General features: G+C 40.4%; 1 protein-coding gene across 2 annotated transcripts in view; it reads left to right on the top strand.

Annotated features, from left to right (window-relative positions):
• usta (uronyl 2-sulfotransferase a) overlaps window positions 1-16,103 on the top strand; it is a 53,132-nt gene that overhangs the window by 23,362 nt on the left and 13,667 nt on the right. Inside the window, exons 2-3 of one of the 2 annotated variants that reach the window (XM_069158225.1) lie at window positions 6,298-6,341; window positions 12,867-13,022. In XM_069158225.1, coding sequence (XP_069014326.1) covers window positions 6,298-6,341; window positions 12,867-13,022 — 200 coding nt within the window. The remainder of the gene's footprint in view (window positions 1-6,297; window positions 6,342-12,866; window positions 13,023-16,103) is intronic. The other variant, XM_069158226.1, reaches the window with a different exon arrangement.

Consider the following 16,103-nt stretch of genomic DNA (forward strand, 5'->3'; position numbering starts at 1 on the left):
ACTTTTTTTGTAGGGGTGTGTGGGAAAAATCACTGGTCAGTCAAAATGACCACTGGCAGTCTCTTTATCCAGAAGGACAGGGTAGCAAGACATCTGGTGTCGTGCCCACATGTCCACAAGGCGAAACAAGGGACATGTGATCTGCACAAGCACTCCTGTGCTCTCTGAAGGGGAAGTGCCTCGTTCAGAAAAAGCTTACAGCATGCAGTTAGCCAGAAATCCCTGACAGCATCACATCCCGTGATTAACAGTATTCCGTTTTTCTCATTGTTGTGGCAATATTGATATGATCACCCACAGGATATCATATTGAAGGACAACCATTATTCACAGCATCACTTCCTCACTTGTTGATGAGTGATTACTGTGCCTACTTGGGCTTTATGAATCAGATGGGTTTCAACTGTTTGTCCAATTTTCTACCTCACGGTTCGTTTCGTCATTTCAAAGCTTGCTGATTTCCAAATGCAGTCAGTGCTCTGACAGCCTGCCGGGTAGAGTAAGGCCTCGCAAGGTCAAGATCAAGATCCGTACCTGTGTTTGTGTACAAATCAGTGCAGATAAAAAGAAATAAAAGAAATAAGTGTAGTCACTGTCACCCTTAGAGCAACACTTCACATTGTTTCCTCACCTAAATTGAATTGATTACTGTTTAAAACACCTCACAACAGGCAAACAGAGAGCAGGCTTTGACATTTGGTTCTGAAAGTGATGAAAGTCAATTTTCTTTAATATGTTTTTTTAATTCAGGAGACATGCAGCAATGTGGCCTCAGGGCTTTAAAAATGGATTGCTTCACCACTCCTCACTTTGCATGCTTGAATTGCCTCACTTGGTTTGATCCACTTGACTTGTCTTCATTCAATCTCATTGACTTCTTCTCCTCCTCAAGTTTTGAGACATCAAATGACTGCTGCTGTGCTGTAGATCAATTTGCTTTGACAAGTGTAAAATCGCTGACGATAGTTTGAAAGACACAGTCCAGAGTGTGTTATTTTTAACATAAATGTATAATACGCTGGTGGCTAAATGCATAGCTGATCGACCTTTATCTAACAAAAGATGCTAGACGTGAATCAGAATTTCCCTATGGATTGCAATAGGTCCCTTCTTTACTTTAAAGTGCAGTTCAGTTTTTTCTTTTAAATGTCATGGCTTGTCATATAGTGTCTTTGTCAACTACAGCACTCGTTTACCCCTTGACTATTTTAAAATAGAGTCAGTTCTATTTCTTCTGTTTTTCATAAACGCTTTGGAAATGATCACGCTTTTCCCTTTCTTGTACCGCAAAGTATGTCTTTTATTTCGAACTTTCTTGGCATTCAGCCGCACAGCCACCAAAATCAACACAGCTTTGCTGGGTCATCAGTTTAGTGGCCCGACCCTGTCACACAGTATACAAGGTGGCAACCACGGGTGTCCACAAATGACATGCTGACAGTCATCCTGAAGTCTCCCAGACCCTGCACATGCCTGTATGTTTGTTCCTAAAATCCTCATACTACATTTCAGTAACCAAGATTTTAGAGGAGCATTAAGTCCACAAATTAGCCTCCCTGCCAATTTTGGCATTTGGGCACCTGCAATAACATAGCAATGACACTGCCTTTACATTTATATCACAAAGCTGTCTGACCATTGTTGATTCCCGAGTGAATGAGGGGTGATGTGGAGCAGGGCGTAGTGGGTGGAGACCCTGACCCTGAGCTTAACTCCCTTCTGTAATTAGGGAGATTGGTTGAGCAACGGATCTTAATGGAGGGCCACTCCCACACGCCAAATCAAAGGGTTGGCTGACCACACACACACACACACACACACACACACACACATTTCACAGGCAAACATACACAGAAAAGTGTGTAGGCTACTGTATGTAAGTCATGCACACGGACTTTGTTTGTATAGGCTGTCTATTATGGCACAAATGTTTCGTAAGAACTGTAACCATAAACATGTGCCTGAGTTCAGCAGGGTGTGTTTAACACAGCTGGGTCAGTATATCATTTCGTGAGCTGTCACATGATATCTCTGTCTATTGATCCGAAGTTGCTTATACTTTTTCTTTGTGCTTAGTCTAAAAACAATGCTCTATATTTTTAAGACTTGAAGCAAACACACCTTTTTTTACACACATTTCTATCTGTGGTATTCAGAAACTAAAGCAGGATGTGGTTGTAAATGAGAAAGTTTAGTCTAAGATGAGGAACCTGTAATCTGGTTTCACATACTTGTAGAACATTCCGTGGCAGCAGATCTGTAACCTTCCATCTTCGCTCCGAGTCGTGTCCCACAGCAAAGCGAAAGCCCCTTTACTTCCACCCTGCGCCTATCCTTTTGGCCCTTTTTCTCAACAGCCATTCCTGTGTGGTTTTCCTCTCCCACCTTGGCCTATTCTGGGATGTGTGCTTTCCTAAGCTCTACTTAGCTAGGTTGCCAGTTTCACAAAGCAAATGAAATGGTCCATGCACTAAATACATGTTTATGAAAGTCCCAAACTTACTGTAGCATTCCTGGAGTAGGCCAACACCAAAGGGAAAATTCCAGAGCCTGAAGGAATTATTCTGGGTTGATTTGGTAAAAACCTGATGAGTTATTCATGTACAAATGTAGAGAAATATTCCTAAACTTTTTTCAGTATTTCTTACAGACCAATACTATGATTTATTTTTGTCAAAGAGTATCTATGTAAAAGTATATTTACAGTATCCACCCTCATTATAATTTTACCCTTTTCAGCATTGCCCTTTTGTCAGACTTGCTGTTGTTTTCCCGCCTGGTTTCTCACCTCTGAATCGTTATCCACGTCAGATATTTTTCTGTTATTGAAATATGTCTGTTGTTTTGCTCTCTAACACCTGTTTCTGTGATTAGTAAAACGATTAAGTGGTGGTGATTAATTATATCAATGTCATCTTTTTTGTGCCAGAACCAGAAAAATAGCGACAGGAACCTGCAAGTAAAGTAGACAAGTATAGATAACACGGATGTAGCTTTACAAGTTCTTCAGAATCAACTTTCTGAATTAAGAACAAGTGATTTACTTTGCTTCAGTGGGAAAAAAAAAAAAAAAATCCACTCAGTAAATGAGGTGGCTAACTGATGGTCGTTTGCTTTAACAAGTTCCTGGACAGGAAGCTTGTGGCTTTTTAATTGGTGTGTGTGTTTTGGGTTCTAAAGTTTAATTGAAAACCTCCCCTTATATTAATACTGGGGTTATACAGTAGTCTGTCCCTACTTTTCTTGAATATAGATGTTTTTTTGGTAGTTTGGTGTGGTGTGAGTATAGTTGTAAAGTTTGTTGTTCTAAAACTTGTGGGAAAAATAGTGAGTTTGGACTGTGGGTTCCCTCACCACATTCCCATTGCAGTAATTAGTTCCTCTTGGATTTTTGATTCATGCAGAAAACAACATCTCAGGCAACAATGGGCTTTGCAGTGTTTCACATTTTGATTGCCATATTAATCACGTTGCATAATATCTCAGCTTGAAGAGGGGACACTTTAGCTTTTAACTTATATTGCTTGCGTCTGTTGTGCCAAAAACAAAAATCATAAAACATGTTAATTTGTCGAGACCTATTGTGCAGATCGTAAGCCTTTATTTACTACACAGTTTTTTTTTTACAATTTATTGATGGCAAAATCTTTTGAGAATCTGTTTGGGGAGGGGAAGTAACACTCACAAAACCTTGTCATCCCTTTGTGGGACAAAATATTATGCAGCAAAACCACAGTTTGCTTACTTTTGTCGTTGTTTCTATTGTTGCTTTGTGGTTTTTTGGGGGGTTTCAGAATAAATAATAATAACAATAAAAACAATAAAACGTAAAAACATTACTGATTTATTTTGCCAATGTTATTACAATATTGATTAGATAATTGCACTTGAAAATAGGTATGCAGCTGTTCTTAACCAGAGGCGAGTCCAAGGGTCTTGTGACACAGTAATCCAATTAACCATTTAGCTACATACCAATGCATACCCATACTCCAGTTAGTTTCTCCGTCAATCACCGACACACACACACACACACACACACACACACACACACACACACACACACACACACACACAAAATTCAAATGATAAACATGAGAATATGTTCAAAGGTGACAACTGACTTTCATTTAATTTGTGAATTCCTTCTTGCTGTCTTAAGTGAGCCCTTTGCCCTGTCCAACCAAAAAAACATTTGACCATTCATGACCCGTGCATTATTAGGACAAAGGAAAGGGGGAAAAAAAACATGAATGGTTGGATCATGATGAGCTGTCAGACCAGCCTCAGTGCTCTTTGGCATAGATTGTATAAGTCTGTGCTACTCTGCTTTAAAGATCAGCATCATTTCCTCAAAAGATGCACATTCCATAATTTTGGGCACAATGATGTTAATTTTGATAATTTGTTGATCTACAATCTTCCATTGGTGTGTGGACAGATCATGAGCCAGTGGGTCAAGACATGTAACAGGCCCCCTACCACAGCAGCAGCCTGCATTATTTGCAGTTGTTTCTTTATGCCTTTCTGAATTTTTTGACGGTTATTCCTTTGGATTTGTATGAAATAATGAGGCATTTTTAGGGTGTCATATATAAGCAATAAATCATGTGCGGGGCAGCAGGTAAACATTAAGTACAGTCTGCTTTGGAATTTAAATATTTCTTAATCATGCCAAAAAGTCCCATTAGACTCTCATCATTCTCTCTGACATCTAGCATGGGATCAGAGGACAATGGGGTCAATGAGTACAGTACACTGTACAGTGGCTCTTTAAGTTCATTTTCTCTCGGTGGGTGGTGGAGGCGGAGGGCAGCTGTCAGCTTTTACGAGCCTCGTGCCCTGGAAAAAAATAGTTCCAATCCTCTATCCAAAACGCTAATGAGAAGCACACACAAGAGGCAGGGAGGGGTTGGGGGTCGTTTGGGTAAGGAGGTGGGGTGTACGGGGGGGGGGGGGGGGGGGGGGTGTCATCCATAACAGATGACAGAGGGAGAAACAGAGATGCCTGCCTCTCTGCATCCTCGCCCTGCCGTGACCTGAAATGCCTCGGAGGAGGGCTGCAAACATGTACCTCCCTGAGCATTCCTCAGGACGACTGTGTTAAAGTCACGAAAGAGACACAAAGACAGATGGAAAGATAGAAAGAATGTTAGGAGCACCTGAGGGTGAGCATAGTGCAGGTGTGTCGGTATTTATACATCCAGCGTCTGATGAATTAATGAGCCACGGGAAGCCAAGCAAGTTCTAAATAGTAACTGGTGTGTGTCTGTGAGACACTGTAACAGGCCCTGATATAGGCAGATATGATCTCAGTGTGAGACTAATTACTCAAAGCTTGCACATCATCTAAAATATAAACAATACGTCTTGCACAAATATTTGAATAACATCTGTATGTGTGCGCCAAGAAGAAAACCTTTGCTGGAAATAAAACAATGTGTGCGCTCATTTATCATTTTGTGTTCCTCTCATCTGTGTTGTGGATCACATTTCAGACAGACACAAGGAGAGATTGTTCTCTTATGTAGTATTTCCTCTCTTTATAGCTTTAGTCTTCCACCGACCCAACCCAACGACCCACACACTCTCCAATTTGTCCTTTTATCTTTCTCCCTTACAACTTGAACATTGTAAATGCGATGGGGACTGATGCCTCTCTGTGCGTTCAGACAGGCAGCCAGAGAAAAGGCCGCTGTCTGAAGCGCGGGTCTGGATTTGGAGAGTGGGCTGAAAGGCGAACACAGACGCCTAGTGTGGGGACAACCTTGAATGTGCTCCATTGTTACCACATAAAACAGCTTCCCAGTGTTCTTTGTACTGTATATGTAAATAAGCTCTGGTCCTCTTCTCAACATCTTTACAATTAATGCAGAGGAGCTGTGGCTTGTTCTCTCGTGTGTCTGTGGCAGAGAATGGAGGTTTTAAAGTGAGGAGCCACCTGTTGTGCAGTGTCTCAAACTGTATGGTGGGATGGGCCCCTTCTGAAGGGTGTAAAAGCATTCCAGCACAACTGACTAATTAAAAAGTTTACCTACAAGGCAGAAAAGAAACTCCGATGTTACGCAATCCTCTCAATACTGTTCTAAACATGTTAAAGGCTTCTCAAAGGTATGTAACACAGCTCAGGTACCTGATTTTTGTTGTTTTGTTGTTTGCCGTTGTTGCTGATTTAAAGTAGTTGGTTTTAGTTTTAGACCCTTTTTCTTTTTCGTTTATGATGTTTGAGTCTTCTGGTCTCTGTAAATGTCAGTGTGTGTTTTTCAAACGTTTTAACATGTATACCTGTCTTTGCAGGTGAATCCACATATCTGGATGACCACGGACCCCCTGCTCCAAGAGTAAGTTCTTGGGTCATTCTGCTCCTTCTTTTATCTCATTGTCACTTTTTTTTTTTTTGTCTGTTCATGTTTTTTCCCCCTCCTGACCTTTCTGTCTCTGATGTGCCATACTCTGCAATCCAAGCCAGTTAAGTTCAGTCAGGATAAGGGTTAGGTCTGTGTGAAGGAGCTGCGTGCAAACTCACTCTACATACCAGCTAAACCTGGCTTCAGTGCTACAGTAATGCTTTGAACGCACTCGCTCTCTCACACACAGCGCTGACACAGGGGCCTTGTATTCATCCAGCTGCATGTCGGCAGGACTATCTCTCCTCTGTGCTTCCACTTTCTCTCCATGCCAACTGCTTTCTTCCTCCGTCTGCCCCTTGTTCATTATCTACTTATATTAATCAATTACCTCATTTTCACCTCATTTCTTGTCCATTTAATCCCTTTCTTTCAGAGCTTTTGTACTTTTGATTCAAGGAGTTATTGGTGTTTTTATTACAAGGCATAACATTTAGCACTTTGTTACCTGAGACCTAATCGGGCTTGGTTATGAGGTTTTTTTTGTGGCTTATATGAGCAGCTGTTTGAATCCATGCAGACCACATCTGGTCTTTGTTTGTCAGTTATGTGTTTTAAAATCTGACGAATCAGGAAGCCGCGGTGCTCGTTTCAAACAGATAACAGCGACGTGTTATTTACATGAAACAAACTGTGGCTGACTGAAACACTGTGGAGATATTGTTATAGTTTGCTTTGCTTTTGTACCAGTTGAACTTTTTCAGGGAGCATGATTATCTGAAACAAACCTTTCTTTTTTTATTTTGTAGAGGCTCATGCTGGTTTACATTTTATTATTCAGTCTCTAAGCTGCATATGGAAGGTTTGATGCCAAGCTCTCAGTATTACATATGTTAAGAGCTACTGTAGAATGAATGGAAATTAAGCCTAATAAAACACAAAATGTTCCCACTACTTTCTGTTGAGGATAGAGTTGAGAGTTTAACAGCCTAACTGTGTCCTGAGGCATCTGATTATGAGTATTTACATTATTGTGCAAACACAGAAGCTCTGGAGTTCATTTTGACACAGATTAGATAGATTTTAAATATAAATTTTCCCAAGAACCACAGAGACATCTGATAAAAATGTTGTTTCTATAACTTTTGAGTATATTCTGTTTTTTAGTAATTGAAGACTGTAGCATACATCACCAAATATTGTTAAAGATGTGCTCAAAAGCTAGCCGATATCACACCAAAGTATGTAGTACATCCATCAGTCCTCTAGAGGATACTGTGTCAGTGTCATATTTTGAAAGAAGGGAATCAGGTGACAGAGGTCATGTGACAAAGTTCAAAGAGTGATAAAGTGCAGGTTAGAAGTTTGTGAGAAAGCAAAAGTCAATGTGGATTTCTGTTAAGTAAAGTAAGTAAGTTACGTACATAACATGTATCTTACGTAACGTGCGTTAACTAACTTATGTGACATACGTAACATTACTTTTGTAAAATTACTTCTCTTAGCCCAAACCATGATCTTTCTAAGCCCTAACCATGTGGTTTTTGGTGCCTTCACCAAAGGCACCTTACTTTTCATGCCCAGGCGAGTCGAGACGTTATACTGACACGGTATTGTCTGGACTGACAGGTATATTACACGCTTTAGTGTAATATCATTTTGCAATTTCACTTTGAGTTGATAAAAATGTTGATACGCTTATCTCGATCACCTTGAAGTATTACAATTGGTATGCAACAATAAGCCGTAGAGCAGAAACTAGTGTTGTCTGGACTTTGTTGCCCCAAGTTTGCTTATCAGATTACATGCAGCGATATATAGCCTGAAATTTGTGAATCATGTTCGGGATGCACACAACAGAGTTTTATAGCACTGTCGCCTCACAGCAAGAAGATTCTGGGTTTGAACCTCGGCTGGGGGGCCTTTCTGTGTGGAGGTTGCATGTCCTCTCTGTGCCTGCGTGGGTTCTCTACGGGTACGCCGGCTTCCTCCCACCGTCCAAAGACATGCACCTCAGGTTAATTGGGGATTCTGAAAAAATTGCCCATTGGTGTGAATGAGCGTGAATGGTCTTTGTTTCGGTCTGTCTCTACGTGTTGGCCCTGTGATGGACTGGCAACCTGTCCAGGGTGTACCCTGCCTTTGCCCCAAGTGACCTGGGATAGGCTCCAGATTAACATTATATAGTGTCCAATTCTATCATCATGAGTAATTTTCTCCGATATTATAAATGTATACAAATATAGAAAATAAGATGGTTATAATTGTGTTGCTCTTGTTGTTCTTCCTTTTTTTTTAGTTTGTTGAAGACCCCCAGTTCATGTTGCCCCTGCGTTCCCCACTTCTGAAACCAAAGCTACACTTTGTGAATCAGTTATTATGTTGCAAAAATATGAAGCTGATATCAACCAAACATTTTTTTTTCTAAAGCACTCATGAAGTTCCTGAAGTGAGACTGAACTTTATTTCCTGCTGTGGCTCTGTGACGACAGCTGCAATGTGCAGCCACAGTAGTCGCTTTACAGGCTTTGCTAACTACATACAGCCTCCAGATGCACAAACTAGACTGACAGTGATTATACATTAGCTGCTAACTTTGATTGATTCCATATCAGCTGTCATCCCATCTCCCACACCGACGAGGCTAATGCCATGTCAGTGGTGAGCGGTAAATCAGCCACATCTCTCATTATCTTTCTGTTGACATTCTGCTGCAGTACAAATTGATCTGCAGTTTCAGCAGCGGTCTGACATAGTGTAGCATGTGTGCACATGAAGGCTGAGGTTCTGGTAAATGTAGGGAAAGATTAGAAATGGAGTTGAAATCTAACGTAAATGAGGGCGTATGGAAAAACCACACAGCTCTCAGAATAGAGTCACAAATCTTTATGTGTACGGAAGCATGACAAGAATGCCACCTCTACATTTATACACGTGTAAAATGAGTATTTCACTTGTGTTTTTTCCTAATTCCTTAATTCCGATTAATCTTAAACAGAGCAGTTTATAAGCACAACAGCTTTTTAATATGTACATTTGCTCATCCACTAAAATTCTTAAAGCCATACCAGTAGGTGTGGTTTTTTTTTTTAGAAGAACTGCAAAATGTTAAAAATAGTTCCATCGGATCATCTGATCTCAAGAAAAAAAGCAACGGTGAAGGTGAATTGTCTCCTAAGAGTCTTGAGTGATATTAGGTAAGTTTTAATGACATTGTGAGATAATATTTTCAATATTTGATGAAACCACAGGATATTTGCTCTCTGGAATATGTTAATGCACAAGCTAATGTCCATAAAAGCATGACGAATCAGTGGAGAGTCAGCCAAAGCCTTTCTCTCTATTTGTCATGCACAAATTAACCTTCTGCTTTCCAGCTAGTGTGAAACATTAATGGGGGTACTGAGGATATTTAGTCAGTCTCCCATTTTCTCTGAGCCACTGAAAACCACTTCATCTTAATTCACATCAACATGCTTGGATGGAAACTCCGCTGCCACAGCTACTTAAACCAGAAATACTCCCTTGCTCTTTCTCGGGGTGGGGGGGGGGGGGGGGGGGGGGTGGAGATGAATGGATTCGTCATTAATAACAGGAAATGCTGAGAATCTCCACGGTGCCCTGACTGAAACCTTAACGTGCTGTTCTCCACTCAGCGTGGGATGAGCAGTTGAGAGGAGACAGTTATGTACCCAGATGAGGGCTAACTAAAACCAGCGGAGCACTATTTCCCGGGCAGAGTGCAGGTTAGCAGCGTGCTGCTGTGTGTTTCCAGGAACTGCAGCAGGAAGATGGATGAGTGTGTGCGCGGTGGTCGTGATATGTGGCAGACCGAGACGTGTTCTCACACAAGCTGCTGGATGATTGAAGGTTGAAGCTGGTAGAACTCTGTTCCTTCTCAGCAGAGATGGGTGGCCAGGCCTTGAGAAAAGGATGATCATTTCTGGGTGTTTATTGAACTAATGTCACATTTGAAAATGTCTCAAAACACCGTGAGGCCCGGGGAGGTTTTGGTGCAAACGTGTGGGCAGGGTTCTGGAAGTAAGAGGGGAGATGGCAGAAGAAAAAGCCAGAGAGAGGTAAGGTGCAGGACTCTTCATCTCCTTAAAGTCTGCTTGATATTGGCTCATCAGTATCAGAGCTGTAAATACAAAAACAGTCAGACTTGAAGCGTCCACATCAGACACAAGATGAAAAACAGCCCTGATACATAATACTTTTTTTTACACCATGGATCCACTATTGACAGAATCCCTTACAGGCAGACGCCATGGACATTTCTCACAGCATGTATCAGAAACCTAAGCTCTACAGAGCGGCAACAACAATAGCACAAACTGAAAGGTTGCCCTTTCAGTGCTGTTAATGCCAGCGGTAGATTTGGACTTCAGATGGCATCTCTAATGTTACTCTAGTGTTTTGCGGCAGCAGGCTGTTAAAGGTCTGACGCAGACATTTGTCATGATATCAGCAGGGAATGGTGTCCTGCAAAACACTGCATGTATTTCATCCGCCTCGTTATTATCATAAGATGAGAAGTCTTTAGTTACTTGGCAAACACTGAGGAATGTTAGACTGATGTCCAAGAGAACCATCTCTCATCCGCTTGAAATCTTTTCCCAAAACCTTGTGAAATCGCTGCTGTTGACTATTATTTTTCACTTTGCTTGATGGTAAAGCTAGTTAATCTGAAACAAAAACAATATTTTAAGATTGCTTTGAATGGTGACGAGGTTCTATTAAGTGACACAAGCGGAAGCATGCCTGTCGACAAAACTTGTGTGAGCTTGTATAAGCGTAGGTATGGCCTGTGAAATGTTTTTCTAGTATAGCTTCCTTCTTTATCTGGGGTCAAATACACCCACATATCTGTCTTTCACATTGGGTTCAAACTCTAATGAAGTCCAGGAAAAATGCTGGATTTCTCTCACAACTCTAGTGCCCCTCTTCATTTATTTTCTTCTCCTTCCTTGACTGCTTCAATATCTATCCTGTTTTTATGTTTTCTGTCTTTCGACTGGGCTCTGGCAAACATTCAGAGAGGCCCTCACTGTCCTTACTGAGTCTGTGCTTGGGTGGGACTGTCGCTTTTGGCGGAGTCAGGATGAAATCAGTCAGTGTGTGTGTGTGTGTGTGTGTGTGTGTGTGGCCATGCTGAGCTCTGGGGTGTGGACATTTCTGTCTGTAGCTAAAGAGCACTGATATTAACTGAAGATAATTAATAATGATTTTACGTCACTATGGAGTGAGGAAGCAAGGTGGTCATAGTGGTTCAGTAGGGATTCATCACCCAGTAAAATTACTATAGTCCCTTAGCTAGTTGTTTGAGCCAACCAACTAGTTAACTGAGTCAGCCAGACTTACTCCTAAACACACTGTCTTTAGATATCCCAAAAATCCTCCGGGGAAAAAAAGCACAATTACCATTCCAGAGTGGGAGCACCACAAAGAATTTGTCACTGTGGCATTTCTCTCCGTCTGATCTTAAGAAACGTTTCTTTTAAAGTGATGAGGGAAAAGGTTTTCAAGACAATAACAGAAGAGATCTATCTGTTTATTTTGTGGTAGATCTTCACCTCTTTTAAAATAAATCCCACAGATGTCTCCGAGGTGACCTGTCTTCCTCTCTCCTTAATTCCCTTAACTGGCCCCCAATTTCTGTCACTCCTGTTCTCACTGCTAAGTGTGCTTGGGTAGCCTTCATTCTTAAGGGGCCACTTGTTTAAACCTCGTGGGCCCTCAGGGATAATTGCCAAATTAGTGCATTCTTGCTGCCCCTGTGCTGAAATTAGTCTCATATTCAATATGCTCGTATGCCTTAACTTCCTCCTTCTTGCAAGTGACGATGATCAGTCGTTTTGCAAGAGAAATACTCACATCCACTTTGTTTGAGTGTGAGGGCATGCTGCAGCTTGTGTGTGTGTGTGTGTGTGTGTGTGTGTGTGTGTGTGTGTGTGTGTGGGATAAAACATTAAGTTACGTCAGTATTACTTTGCAGTGACGGCAGCAGAATCTGACTCACTAAGTTCAGTAGAGGAATGAGCGCGAGGAAAAGAGATGAAAGCATGTGTGCCCATGCTCGATCTTTGTGTGTTTTGTAGCTAAAAGGGAATGTGTCGTGAGGTCAATTGAGTCCAGCCCCAGGGGGAGTAGATGTGAGAAACAGAGGTCAAAGATCAGAGAAGAAGAGGCAAGAAGATCCTGCCAGAATTTAATACTTTTTCTTGATTTTTGTCCTTGTTTTTTCCACTCTGTATCCCTTTTCACACTCTAAATAAACAATTTTTTTCCTCCTACTGCTTTTCAGTAAATAAATAAATGTATATTTTATTATACTTACTTTAAAGATGTTCCTTATCAACACCAAAAGTACTGACATACACCATATATTTGCAGTTTAATGTATTTATCGGTCTCTTTTTCTTTCATTTTTGTATGTGTGTGCGTGCGTGCGTGCGTGTGTGTGTGCGTGTGCTTGTGTGTAAATGTGTGTGTGTGTGTGTGTGCGCGCGCTCACAGGTGCTCCCGTTCCCCAGCCAGGTGGTTTATAACCGTGTGGGGAAGTGCGGCAGCCGGACGGTCGTCATCTTACTGAGGTTACTGGCTGAGAAACACCAGTTTAACCTGGTCTCGTCTGACATCCACAATAAAACACGCCTCACTAAGCATGAACAGGTGAGATGAACAGGATGACACAGTGGTGCAGTGATGCCTGAATGTAAATGTAGAGGTGTGAAACGGGCATGTTTTTCTACAGAAGGCCTAACATGTGATTATTGTGGAACAGCAGAAAAAACATAAAGAAAAAACATAATTAGAAAACAATTAAGGTACAATGATTCATTGATTAGGAAGTTACAAAAAAATCTGCAATTATTCTGATGATCTTGTAATCACATCTGGCATTTTTTTTTTTTTTTGTAAAAATGCTCAATTTTGTATCCTTCCAGTTTTGAGAAACAAATATATATATAATTCATATTTCTGCTTTTTATAGTTTTATATGATAGTCATCTATCTGAGATAAGAATTTGAACTGTTGATTGGTCAAAACCACTGTTGTCCAGACATCAGTTTGGGCTCTTGGAAATTATTAACAACAACTATTCGAAATCAGTTGCAGCCCCAAAAAAAGAAACTCAAAACAGCTGGAGTTTACCCAGATCTCGTAAATGTACACTAGACGTTCATATTTCTATTTTTATATGATTAGACTGTTATTCTTTTTTTATTCCTTTGTCATTTTAATTGTACTGCCAACATTTTGAAAACATTTTTTTTTAACATTATTGTTTGGGTCGATTTGGGATTATTTGGTGTTTAGATCCCACTACTGAAAACGATTTAATGAATTCATCACTTGTATATAAATTTAGATAAAGGCCTTTCATTTAAAAAAACAGATTCAAAGCAGCTGATGTTTTCAGATCCTCAGAGAAATAAATAATGTCTCCACTGAAGCAAACACTTATTGTATATGGACAATTTTTTTGTATCAATTTGCGATGTGTACATGACTGTGGTCACTGACAACAAAACAGCAGCAGGAGCTTATTCAGTGTTTGCCTTTCAGTGTGACAACAAGGCTGACCGATCGAGAATCTGCTTTTATTATTTCCTGGAATATCTCGAGGACATAAGTGTTGGCTTTACAAAGGCAAAAATGCTCTAATTAATTATTTATTTATTTTTTATTTTTTTAAGTGCAGGCTTTTCATACACTGGTGCTGGCCTGTGGGAATGCCAGTGTAAATGCTCAGGTGTATAAAGACTATTTAAATGGCATTCTTTTTTTTTCAGCAATTAAACACACAAATCTTTCCCCTCTGAATTTTTCCGCTAAGCCCAGAGATGTTTTATATACATTAAATAAACAAATACATGATGTAAATACAGGATCTTTTTTGTGTTTTGATGTAAACATGTTTCCAAATTTGAGTTCCAGTTTGATTGGGAGAGCTGATAGAAATCTATTTTGGCTAGAACTAACAAGTGTTACTGAGCAACTGCCCGCCGATGGAAGGAACATTTTATTTATACAAAAAAAAGAAGTACTGTCAGCAAAATGGGCACACATAATAAAAGTAAAAGTACTTAATGCACAATGCATACTTTATGTTGCCATATTTCATTGTGCAATTGAATCCTTTGTTTTCTTTTAAATGTAGGTCACTTAATTATAAAATTATAGATTAACATGTGCAGCACTTGAATGTTGGTGGCAAAGTAAAAGAGGTTTTAACTTCCTATTTGTTAACATGGCATCATACTACATTCATGTTCCCTTTGACAAGGAAGTAAGTAACTATAATTGTGAAATTATTTGAAATAAAAAATACAGTTTTGCCCATATTTATACCTCAAAATTGCACTTTACTTTTTTCTACTGAAGTTATGCAACCAATTTCCTGAGATATTACTCTGCAGCTGACTCTGACCTTTGACATTCCCCTAAGGGAGAAGAAGAAAAGAGAATTTCCACAATGAGATCAGTGATTTCCCACAGTCTTGAATGCAGTCATAGTTTTTGTTATTTAGAAGCACAGCATCTAATGCACCAGTCATATGCACTCTACATTTTGTCATGTCTTGACATTTCCCTGGAATGCCATGCCCTCTTAAGCCATCAGGGTGAGAAAGTGACTTAATCATGTATTTGCAGCAATGACTCACATCCTCATGTGATTTTATTGACGGCATCTCTTAGGAGTAAGGAACTGCTGACCACTTGTGAACGGTCAGCAGTTGCTAAATATGTGTAACCATTACTGACCGATTTTATGTAAATGTTAAGCCAATATTGAAACAGTCACTTGTTTACCCATTCATCAAACTCTGAAATGCTGGCTGCACACTCAGTGGCAGAACACCATTAGTCTCATTAATTATCTGGACATAAAACATCTCTGTGAATGGTCCAAGCAATGCTGCTCAGAAAGAAGGTGTGCATTCCAGTGTCTGCGCATGGGGCGTCTGTTTAAGAGTGTGCATAAGTGCTTGTGTTTGTGTGAGATTCTGTAAAATGTGTCCTGGTCTTTGTGTGTTTGTTTGCATGTGTACTTCTGTGCGTGTTGACTTATGCAGATTCAGACGCATGTCACTCTAAGTTTAGAGATGCTGGTCTCATCAGTTGTGGTTCTGGCTCGGGCCTGCAGCTTTTGGACAGTTTTCCTGCTGGCTCTCCCAGTAGTGTGTTAATGGGTTTGCGCAGGGTTGATGTCCCGTGCTGGGTTGCCAAAAAGTGAAGGTGCCTTATTCGTCTGGAACTTTGTGAAGCCTCTGCGGACTTGAGGCGTACAGTATAGTGACCCATCTGTTTTTTTCAGTACCGAGGGAACGGATTCTGCGGGAGAGAGAGATTTAGGACATTTCCTCGAAAAAAAAAACCCGCGTCATTAAAATAAAACAAAAAAAACTTCAGGGACAGAAGCAGCTTTTCTGCTGTGCATTAGTCTGCATTAATGTGGGATCTTATTTTCTGTCTCTTACCAGAAATATTAACCAGTAAACAGATGCTCTGCAGCCATGACTATTGTGTATCTGCAACAAACAAACAACAAGAAATGTCTGGCCCTGGTACAAGCTTTTAAACAGCTATCCTCATTTCAGAAGTTTGCCTTTGGTTACTAGCAGAGAAATGGATTCGATCCGGTGACAGACAAAGTTGAAATGTGGTTTGAGGCGGCTGCTTACTCTTTGATGTCAGAGGCCAGTAGTTATTTTTGCAATGCATGTGGAAAGGCAGTTTTTTTCTTA

The sequence above is a fragment of the Embiotoca jacksoni genome, unplaced genomic scaffold (assembly GCF_022577435.1).
Source record: "Embiotoca jacksoni isolate LCO1_2020_lvr unplaced genomic scaffold, fEmbJac1.0.p SCAF_23, whole genome shotgun sequence".
NCBI lineage: Eukaryota > Metazoa > Chordata > Actinopteri > Embiotocidae > Embiotoca > Embiotoca jacksoni.